The sequence below is a fragment of the Haplochromis burtoni genome, unplaced genomic scaffold, assembly GCF_018398535.1.
Source record: "Haplochromis burtoni strain Fernald_Lab_line unplaced genomic scaffold, NCSU_Asbu1 Contig_351, whole genome shotgun sequence".
Lineage (NCBI taxonomy): Eukaryota > Metazoa > Chordata > Actinopteri > Cichliformes > Cichlidae > Haplochromis > Haplochromis burtoni.
This window is the reverse complement of record NW_024582712.1, coordinates 402,115-413,489: the sequence shown is the minus strand read 5'-3', so window position 1 is coordinate 413,489 and position 11,375 is coordinate 402,115. Positions and strand designations below refer to the sequence as shown.

Here is an 11,375-nt window from a genome sequence, read left to right as displayed (position 1 = left end):
CCAGTTTTCTGCCTGATTGCACATTTTCTCCATTTAATGCTTCGTAACTAATATAATGTAGTTTCTCAGAGAACCATGGGAAATGAAAGAGGACGGCTATTAAATTTACAAGCGTAATTTCCATAATTACTTATCTCCATGAAAACATAACACACTGAATGCACATTTTAATTTAAATAAAAGTCTTAGGAACAAAGTAATAGATTTGAAATTGTAAAACTCTTTATTTACTTTTTTATTTCTGGGTTCTGACAGACCTAAGCTTGTGTTTGAGAAATTTCTGTAAGAGTTCATGCTGCAGAAAAACACTGTAATTTAGAAAGTGTGCACTTCTATCAAAAAATGCTCAGTTTAATATTAATCTTGTCAGAATCCAAAAATTACAAACGAATTAGACTGACTGCTAAGAATTTAACTAAAACGCACAAACATATTTTGTTTTTTGTTCAAGCCTCAGTTTCGTCCTTTTTTCTACAATTTTTACAGTCTGAACACAATGCACTATATACCATTGTTATTATCTATCTATTATCTTGGTTTACTCAAGCATCACTTTTGATCATGAAATTGTCAAGAAAAACAGTAAAATGTAGCTATTTGTCAAATAATACAAAATACTTATTGCTTTTAATGGACACAATCCCAGTGAGCTAGTTATGTGTAGTTCGGCCGCTCTGCATATACACAACTATTTGTTATATAAGATCTGATGGAATACAGAGAGTCATACCTCCTCTAAGTGTATTGTAATCCGACTGTCAAAAACAGATTACTGAGTGTTTTAATGTCTTGAGAGGGTAAAATATTTACCTACTTTATGTGCCCCCGTTTCCTTTCAGCTCAGTGTAAAGGTCTGTTGTGGTCTCTCTGCTCTCCTCTGTTCTGTTTATGTTCCTGCAACCTACATTCTAGCCACCAGGGGGCAGAATAAAGACATTGGTCCTATAGGAAAATGGCTCAGACCCCAGTTAACAATTCCCTGATGGGTTTATTGTCTCAGTCACTCATTTGAGGTCATGTTCAATAAAACCACAGGTGATCTAAAAGGTCAATGTAGTTGCCATGAAGTCTCTGCCATGAAGGTTTGTGAAGTCCCTGGATAAGATTTAAATAGTCGTCATGTTTTGGTCAGTATGACTACAGATATCTGTGTTTAAGGCCCTAATGCGTAGGCTTCACCTTCCAGACTCTGAAACATTCAGGGACTGTAGGGAAATTAGCCTGTATGGCTAAATCTGACACATGAATTTAAGAAGTTTTGTTAATTAATATGCATTATCCCTCTTAAATAAGTATAAACATAAACATACATTCATCTTTTACGCACACAAAGAGGAGCAGAGGAAAGGGGATAGGGTGAGATGACCCACTGTGGTGAGCCCTAACACAGCGACAGAGATCACAAACTTGGCAGGATAGTGGTCAGAGATCAAATCTGAGTGTTTTCCTACAGATTTCTATTGGACCTGAAGGCATTTTGCAAAACAGGTATCGCCCCCCAGTGACCATTAAAAAGAATGCTGGTTTGAGGTACTTGTGGAGTTTTCAGATCTAGAAGCTATGCCCGACTGAAACTAGAGTCTATAACAGCTGTTGAAACCAGTGAGTAAGTTTAAGGTGGCTACATCCATCTCTTTTGTACAGTTTATGCACTGAAGTGTGCTATTGCCATTAGAGTGCTAGCAAACAGGGGATGGCTGTGATGATGGCTCTCTAATACAAAATCCAGCCTCCAACTCCTTTAACGCCAGTTTTAAGTATTTTATTTGAAGGTTTTCTTCCTTAATGAACATATAAAGAAAGTAATAAAAAAAAGACTCCATAACTTTTCTCTTTGTGTGTTTACAACCGTGTCCGCATTTATTTTTAGTATTTCTTCCCATACATATAAACAACCTGTACAAAATGGCCGACTCTTCATCTTTTTCTTTTTCCGCTTCTTTTTGCTTTCCTTTTTTGTTTGTTTGTCACAACATACAACTTGCATCATGGTAACAACAATCAGCAATATCATACACCCACTTTGTAATATTCAAACTAAACGTTTTCTGTGCAATACAAAATAAATGTACACATACTTTGATTTTTTTTTCTCCAAAAAATAAAAAAATTGCTGTTATTTACAAATCCAACAAAAAGAAGTAAACATTCTCCACACCAGTTTTGCTTTTACGTTGAACTCAGAAGCGTGTTCTCTTATTATTAACATATTGTATACTTGTTTGTACAGATTGTTTTCTTTTTTATATTTCATCTTCGTTTCGTGTGACTGAAAACAATAGAGCACCTATAATACTTACTACATGAAAAAGTTTAAAAACTGGTTCGATCCATCTACCTAACCTCGAAAGAAAATTTCGTTGTTTTTTTTTTTTGTCTAAACGTACTCTAGTGTCGACGTTTGCCCCATTCAAGTATTAAACTGTATTAGAGGACTGTTAGTATTCAGTTATCGTCAGTAAGGCAGAAACGACATTTGCATGACATGAATGATTAAAATTTTGCAGTGTCCATTTTTTTATTACTTACTGCAAAATTTGAGTGTTTGCACATGATCTGTATGTAAAGAGTTAAAAAAAAGTATTTAAAAAAGAACTTGTAAAGCAGGCGATCAGTTAATACCTGCTGATATCGTAGTTGCATCTGGGCAGAAATAAAGTGATGACACCAGACGAAATCTACAAACCACAAAAGCGACTTTACTACAACCAAAAAGTCCGATGTTTGTGAGAAATAAAATCTATACATATATTTACTTGAGATTCACACCTGTTTTATCGAACGTGACACGTCTAAACGTCCCTTCCTGTCGCTGTTGCTTCCCTTGTAATGTTCTCGTGTTGACTGAAGCTGTTCCTCTGCTTTATGTTTTTGTTTTTTTGTCTGTGGAAGAGGCAGTGTTTTATGGCAATAGAAAGTAGAAGTCACATGTGCATATCATGCTGCACTAATATAGTGCAATGTAGTGCCTGAAACAAAGCAAGGGTGGAGGCAAGCAGGCAGGCAGGCAGTAGTTTCCATGAACAACTGATTGCAGGCTACTCCTCCATCAGCATCATACAGATCGGTTTATCCCACAAACACAGGCCTGTGTGCCTCTGAATCAAGCCGAAAAAAAAAGAGAGGGAGAAGTAATGCCTCCCTTTTGTTCAAGACCGTAAAAGAGATTTGAGTCAAAACCCAGTTGAGGATTGAGAAAAAGGAATCCAAACCTTTTTATGGAGATTTTCCTCTCCCTCCTCCTCTTCCCTGCGGTGACTTTTGGCAACGTGCGAAGCGTCAGAGCATCCTAAGCCTCCAGCTACTCAGCATTTTTAGGGACAAGCAGAAAAAGCGCGGGGGAAGAGCTGGAGCCTGCACTGCCATGTTCAAAGACAGCAGGAGGGCTGGTTCTGTCTTCTGCGCCCAGCATTTCCAGTGTCTCAAACAAGTCTTTCAATACAGAAATACTGGTGTGTAGGGGGCAAAAAAAAAAAAAGGCATTTCCTTGAACACGCTGGAGGTCATAAAAGCTCTGCAAAAAGAAAATAGTCGAGAAAACAAAAGAGGAGTGAATGAAGCTCTACTTGAAATGGTTAAACCCCACCAGTGTCTCTGCTAAGAGGATTTCCCGTCATTTCTGCGCTCCGTGACGTGTCCATTCACGCTGCAAACATCCATGTCGCTCACTGTAATGGCGTGATGAAGTGGGTCTCTGTGACAGGTGAAGTGCTGGGTGAAGCAGCTCGTGGAGGACTACATGTCCGTGTCACCGTCGTAGGCGAGAGTCAGAGGTTTTAGTCGGTTATTCTGCTGTCTCTGTCTCTGAGGTCTCTTTGGCTTTTTGCTGTATGGAAAGATGAAAACGGGGTCAGAGTGGCACTTGAAATATTCTCCGAACACAACTCTGCTGTCACTCTAATCATGAAGTGTTTGGGTAAATGCGATGGCAGTTATGAGACACACAATGCAGGTGAGGCGATGTCACAAACAGGGGAGGGAAAGTGTTTTGAAAAATGCAAAAGATGTCCATATGAATTGTGTTTTGCTTCCTAATTTTGATTTGTAGTTTCAGGGTTTTTTTGATAATCTAAAAAATACCTGTTCCCAGTTTTAAGCTGATAGTGAACCTTCTCAAGTATCTCTAGTCCACAAATAAATTATCAATACTTAATGTAACGATAGCCTTGATCTCTTTTGTTCTGAATCCCATGAAAATGACAAAACCAACGAGACTTCCTAAAAACCATTAAATTATTATTTAAGTCTTAATAAAAACATTAGCAATTGTTCAAAAGTAGTTCTTCACTTCTGTTTTTGACCTTAAAAAAGGATGCAGATATTACATCACATCATAAACTGTGTGTGTGCTTTTTTTTTTTTTTTTTTTTTTTTAGTTTTTTTTTAGACAATCATGGTGACATCTGGCATAAGTAATGACAAAAGTTCTGCAACACAATCAATAAAGAAAAAAAGACCCATACCTGATTAAATGTGGCCAATTTACCCATATAGACAATTTCCTTGGGAACGGCCATGCCTTGTTTTGATGACTCCCTGGAAGTCCCACTCTGAACATTAAACTGGGCACTCAAATCACATTTTACTACAAGCCTCATTCACCCAATGGAGTAGCCTGATCTTTTTGGTAGAACAGCTCATCTGGCAGATGAGCCGTTCAACCTGATGAGCTACCTCTGCTAGTGTTGTGATTTCCTTAATTTTTGGAGAAAGAGCACTGAGTGGCCGGGAGCCAAATCATAAGATTAAAGCAGTTGGTGAATGTTTGTGGCTAAAATACTCAGTATGCTGGCCCAGGATAGCATGTATCACAGCTCAGGTGGTTTGCTTGAATGCTTTCATGCTTTTTCTTTGGGGGGGGGGGTGTAATAATGTGACACTCTGGGTCATGTCTGGATACCAGGATCAGATTACTACTGATGATCCTTGAAATGAAATTTAGGTCAGTTTGAAAAAAGCTAGTGAAAAATCGCAGAAGAGCAATTTAAGTTGTCAAAACAGGACTGGCCGATGATGATTTAAAAATGGTCCAGAGTTTAAATTAGGTATGGTTTTATTTATATAATATGGTTCTACTCACTCAGTATTTGATTGCACCTTATTTTAGGCTTCTGTATTTCAACCATGTCATCATTGGTTCTGAAATTTCATGGGATTCAAAATCTGACAGCTACAAAAAACCTCCTAACAAAATAAAAAAACTACGACTCAGGTTACCTTAAAAACTAAAAAGCTGTAGAGCCCAGACTACAGTCACTGTACTGGTTAACAGGTTTTAAACAAACAGTTTTTTTTGTTTGTTTGTTTTTGTGAGAAATGAGACTCATACATCTCAGTTTAAAAGGATGAAGAGCTATTAGTGAGTTAATATGCAGAGAGACGATCACATGCCCGACCTCTTCTACCAGAGAGGAAAAAATCTTCTAGATGAAGCAAAGACACAAAGCTTTTCTCTGAGCTCTCAGTGCTGCTTAAACATCAGGGTGTGTCAAAGTAATGAGGTGTGTAATATTAGACATTTTCAGAAGCATCTGATATCCCATAGAGAACGGCTTTTGAAATCATTAAAGCCAATATTTAGTTCTGCTGTGTATTCTATCATTTAACTTCTATTGTTAAGATTTTTTTTTATCTAGTTTTAACCAGAAAAAAAAGTCTAATTAATATTTCCTCCCACAGCCAGAGTACGAGAAATGTACCGAAATGCTTTTTGAAGCACTGGATTTGGTGAGCACAATCAGAGGAACATTCTAGGGAATTTCCTGTGAATAGTTTTTCTGATGAAGAGCTGATAAAATCGCTGCAGAGTAAACGACAGCAAACGTTCAAGCAAGCAGCAAAAACGTGTTCATCAAACACCTCATCTGTAGTGATGCGTGATCACACTACAGCTGTAGCTGTGTTTGTTCTTAATAACAAAGAATCTTTTTCAGTTAAACGATTATTTAAAATAAAAGAAGAAATTAAATAAGGTTAAAAAAATGGTCATTAAAATTTCCTGATGTTAAAAGTGACACAGAGCGTGTTTTAGGCCAAATCGAAGCAGAGTATATAAGCCAAAGAAAAGCACCAAAGGTTGATATTAAATTTATTTAACAAAATACTGATTGCTATTTGAACTTCTTATCTTCTTATCTTACTTTATAGATTATGGTCTTTTAAAGTAAAGGAACACAGAGGAACAAGGAGTGTTTATCTTGTAACAATATTGATTGGGAAGGAAATAAAGGGCATGTGTTGCTATGGTTCCATCTTTGTCCACAAGAGGGCAGCGTGACATCGTTTTATGAAAGCACTTCAGCCTCGTGGAGATCTAAACCTGATTTAAACCTTGCCTGGAGTTAATACTTAAATGTCTCTTTAATGTCATCATCTCAGTCTGCTCATATTCTGCTTGGAGTTTAAACAAGATGATATTCCCACACATTAGTATTAACCCTCGTTTAAAAAAAATTAAATGAGAGAAAAATAATTTTACACGAGCTCTGAGAAGTATGATGAAAGTATATGATGGTGAAGAACATGTCCACTGTAGCAATGTTATTTTTAATGTCATTTTTTAAACATTTGAAGTGTAACTTTTTTCTTTTTACCTTTTTTCCGCTCTGCTAACAAGTATTCACACATAAAAAGGTTTTTTTTTAATACATCACAGTTTTGTGATTAACACAATCTCTCTAAGTTGAGTTTATGATATTCATGGATAACTTTGTTTGATAACCTAAAACAAATAAGCTGTAAAATAACTGCATTTATTCAGCAGTGCAGAGACTCTAGCATTTCTAATTGCCTGTATTTCTGTGAGGAATCAAATATTTTTACTAGTTGAACTGTTCAGTTTTTCATACAAACATGTAACAAGCTTATGAAACAGGTATGGATTTAAACCTAACTGTGTATTAAGAAAATTATCATTATTTTTGTCCATGTCTTTATTTGAAGTTGGGTTTTGTTTTACTTTTTTTTTTAACTTTTTGAGCCCTTATTTTAGTTTTTTAAAATATGAGCTATAATGCATGGGTATATAATGTAACTTTATTGTCTGGGTCAGATTTAAAAGGAGTTCAGAAAAGCACAATACAGCCATATGGACATCCCAGTCTCATAAAAATAGCATTAATGCAGATGTTATTATTTATTTAAGCTGAGTAAAATGTTTTTCATGACTACTTTCAGTTTAGTTTTGTAAGAATGGTGACTGTAACAATCGTGGCTTACGTTGCGTGAATGTAGCCACTGTAACGCTTTTCTTCTTTATTGAAATCCTGATGGGAACAGTTGAGCTGAGTGTTTTTAATGTTGCCATCTTGGTGTTTTAAAACTCTATTTTTGACTTTCCAAAATAAGCATCGTATTGTATTCACTAAGACTTGAATCTGGAGCCTTAGAACAAAAAACGAGTGTTTTCCAAGGTCATATAAGAACAGAGCGAAAGGTTTTTCTCCCAGAAAGTTTCAGTTTGTCTCTTTGTACAATCAGAGGAGTCGCCTCCTGCTAGCTGTTAAAAAAGAACGCAGGCTTAAGGCACTTACACCATCACTTCACTCTTTTGACCTACAAGCTACGTCCGTCTACACCAAGTCTGTGGGTGGTAGCTGTACTTTTGAACTTTGGCCAGAGCTGACCTTTTCTCTGCAGTTTTTCAGTGTAAGCTGACCGCCTCCTGGCTCTTACTTTTTGTTGAGTGTACAGACACAGAAGTGGTTTCAAGTTCTTATTCAACCTCTTTACTCTCGAGCTGTCTTCTGGGATTCATGTTTAATATCTCCTCGCTATTTGTGATTAGCTGGACCTGATAAGTATAAACGTCATCATTTAACAGGAAGTCATCATGTTGTTACAGATGTTACATTCTTTGTTACTAAAAAAGTGATGTCATATAGCGATAGTAAGCTTACTTTACAGCATACAACAGGGTAACCTGTCTTTAAACACCAATGTTTCGTGGACTCTTTCTTGTCCTAAACAAATGGTTGACATCACGGGGGCTCTGTCATATATCTTTTAGAGAAACACTATGGTTTGCAATCAGCTGTAATTATAAATTGGCTTTGTGATGTGTGTAGATTTACTTGGAGTGCGTGATTATAATTAAAATAAGGCAGTGGGTAGAGAAAGGGTCAGGGTGACTTAACATCAGTGTGTCTAAGAGCGCTAAAAGATCTCTACGAGAACTGAGAGAAACATTTTCTGGGTGGTTTGCCCTCACCTGGACCAGCACCTTCACTGAGCCAGTCAGGCAGGACATGTGACAACTTGACAAAGGTCACAGGGAAAGCTCAGGGACTTGCAGGTACTTATACTGAAGGGTGTGTCGGGGTGGGGGTGAACCCTCCACATCCTCTTTAGCTGCTGCTGCTTTGAGCTAGGTCTTGGCAATCAGGGCAGGTGTAAGTCATCTCGTGTGCATTTTGGCCCATCCACACTGCCGTCCCATTGGCATCAGACTCTTGGGCCTTAAGTGAGCGATGCACCTTAGCACAGTAGCTGCTGCTCTCACATGGGAAGGGCATGAAGCAAGCAAAATAAGTAAAGACAAAAAAAATCCAAAACCAAAAACAGGAATGATGTGAGGGAGGGGACGCTTGAACTCAGAGTGGGTGGGGGGTAAAAAATGTTAATAGTTTCATGAATGAGGATGAGGAGGATGATTATAGGGGAGATTAAACTCATCAACTCACCAAGCTAGGTATATCATAGACACTATGAATATGAGGAGCACAAAGGCTCCAGCTGCTACACCATACACCCACATCTTCAGCTTCCCATCTGTGGAGGAGGAAGCTCGTCAGTTTGTCTGTTTACACTTTGACATGGAACCAGAAGCCATTAAAAGGACTCTGTGAAGATTTCTGCAGTACCTTATAACAGTTAGGGACACACTGATCCAACTTTTTCCAGTTCCAATATGATAGAGAGACACTGGCTCAGAGTATCTGCCAAAACGGTATTGATCCTGTGACAAATTAATAAGCTATATTCCTCACTCTAAGGAAGAGACTTGGACCCATTCTTTTATGCGTAAGGAAATTTAATTTAATTTAATAGCCTAAATAAAATAATAATATATTTTTATTCATCATGCACTAGTCTCCCTTCAGCTCACTGTGAGAGTCATTACTGTATATTGCTGTGATTTACAGCTGCACCAGCTTCTGCTTTCCAGCTCTGATGTGAGTGCATCACCTCTCATACAAACATGAGCATCCTGAGTGGAGTAAAGCTGACAACTACTACTTCTTTTTGCTGTTTCCTTTAGAGGTCTCCACAGCGGATCATCTGTCTCCATCTCGCCCTCTCCTTCGCATCCTTTTCTGTCACAGCAGCCCTGCGTCTCCTCTCACACTACATCCATGAATCTTCTCTATGTTCTTCCTTTTCTCCTCCTGCCTGGCAGCTCTATCTTCAAAATCTTTTGTCCAGTACATCAACTATCCCTCCTCTGCACATGTCCAAACCATCTCAGCCTTTCCTCCTTAACAAGTGAAATAATAATCTGCTTTACCACACTGTGTTAGATTATTTTATTAATAATAAAAGGCTGCCAATGAGAAGGTAATACAGAAAGCACTGTCGATGTTGGAGCTTTTCAGTCGTGTCAAATCACTCAACCACAGTTTGAGGTGAAATATGTCTAAACTGGTGATGCTTTGCTGTTACTGTTGTAGCTCTCCTGCTAACAGCTGCTGATGTGTGGTGTAGTAATCGCAGACAAACAGAATTATTGAACAGACTGACCCACTGTCAACAATACCTGATCCTGCTTTGTGAATTAGGGTTGAACTGATATAAACATCCGATTCAAGTATTGGATCAGTGCATCCCTCTAATATCAATAAATAAATAAATCACATAGCTTGTGGTTTACAGTGTAATATCCTGAGAGTCAGGTACTTATCTGGGGGCATAGTGGAAGAAAACAAGGCAAAAAATACCGGGAATGAGAAACCAGCGGAGCATGTTGTTATCCATAAATGGTGCTCTGTGTATTTTCTCAGGGTGCAGCAGCTTTTGTCAGATGGGCAGCGAAGAGCCAGAGCCTGACGGTTAAATGGGCCAGGGGCTGACTTCACACAAGTGATCTGTGATCATTGCTTACAGACTGCAAAGTGTACTAGTGTCCATTTCCCAAACTACTGTCACTCGCAGTCATGTAAACATGTTGTCTCTTATTTTTTTTATAATTAGTAGAATGTGTCAGAAATAATGGAGTGATAATTTATTAACTCTGCAGGGGGTAGAAATAGACTCAAATAGACTGAAATATTAAACAAAATCTGAATTTTTCCTTTATAGAGACCATGTCTCAAACAGAGCTGGAGCCAAAATAAATCTCGGCACTGTAAGAAAATATTTTTAGCCAATTTAGTCATTTAATTTAGAATAATAGATATTTTGTCAGATTACGTTTTGTTAAAACTTAAAGAACCCCAGTCGTTTTCTTTCCAAGCTCCTTAGACGAGCACAACTCTGACGTCAGACCAGAAAACCGAAGCTGGCACATACAGGACAAATCAGTGACGCAGTGGGGCATTATAACTGTCAAACACGCACCCATCATCTTTTTTTCTTTTTCCAGCTTACAGTCGCGTTTATGCAATGTTTATGCAATTAGTACCCTGTAAGTACTCTGTGTGTACTCAGTAAGTATGCGGCACTTGCAAAAAATATTGATGTGTCGATTTCTCAAACATGCCCAATTGCTTTTCTCTTGTTCCCAAAGTTGACCTGATCACAGTGCAAATCACAAGCTATATAATCTAGTTGCATCTTTATTTATATCTTACTGTAGTGAAGTATAACAGCAAGCATTGTATTGCAAAACAAGCAAGCATATGGAAGATAAACAATGCAAAGGTTACTGTAAGTGATGGTTTGTGGATGTGGAAGTGTTTGCTCCTGAGACACTTTAACTCAATCTGTTCTGTGCTCTCGCATCCTAAATGGTTCTCGCATGCATCATCAGTCACAACGCTCCGTGCAGACGCCGCTCTCAAACGTTAATGTAGCGGAAGTCAAGAGCAGGTAGGAAAGCTTCATCAGTGCATCCAAAAGGACTCGTGTGATATTACATGTTGGTTTTATTTCATACAGAGCTGCAAGTACAAGCTAACATTAATTCAGCACTGTCAACACCAAATCCGCCCAAACACACTGAAAGTAAAGCACGTCCTGCTGTTGTCATGTGAAAACCTCTCAGCTTTATGTCTTAACTTCACTTCAAGGATTATGTGGAGCTCTGTAGGTTGGAAAAAGTCAGACGCTGGACTCGGAAATCTTTTCCCTTCAGCCACACTAACAGAAACTTGAAATGGAGGAGTTTTTATTATTCTCTGCACATTCTTTACTTTACAGATACATGTCTACCATCACTG

At 38.1% G+C, this 11,375-nt stretch overlaps 1 protein-coding gene and 1 long non-coding RNA gene across 4 annotated transcripts in view; one reads left to right on the top strand and one right to left on the bottom strand.

Annotated features, from left to right (window-relative positions):
* Positions 1-11,375, top strand: part of LOC106633664 — a 57,943-nt gene that overhangs the window by 32,217 nt on the left and 14,351 nt on the right. The window lies entirely within an intron of this gene.
* LOC102307381 (thrombospondin type-1 domain-containing protein 7A) overlaps positions 1,819-11,375 on the bottom strand; it is a 205,616-nt gene continuing 196,059 nt past the window's right edge. The window contains exons 27-28 of one of the 3 annotated variants that reach the window (XM_005942851.2): positions 8,682-8,769; positions 1,819-3,826 (exon numbers count right to left, since the gene is read on the bottom strand). In XM_005942851.2, the coding sequence (XP_005942913.1) occupies positions 3,736-3,826; positions 8,682-8,769 (179 nt within the window). In that variant the 3' untranslated portion in view covers positions 1,819-3,735. The remainder of the gene's footprint in view (positions 3,827-8,681; positions 8,770-11,375) is intronic. The other 2 variants (XM_005942850.2, XM_005942853.2) reach the window with 2 other exon arrangements.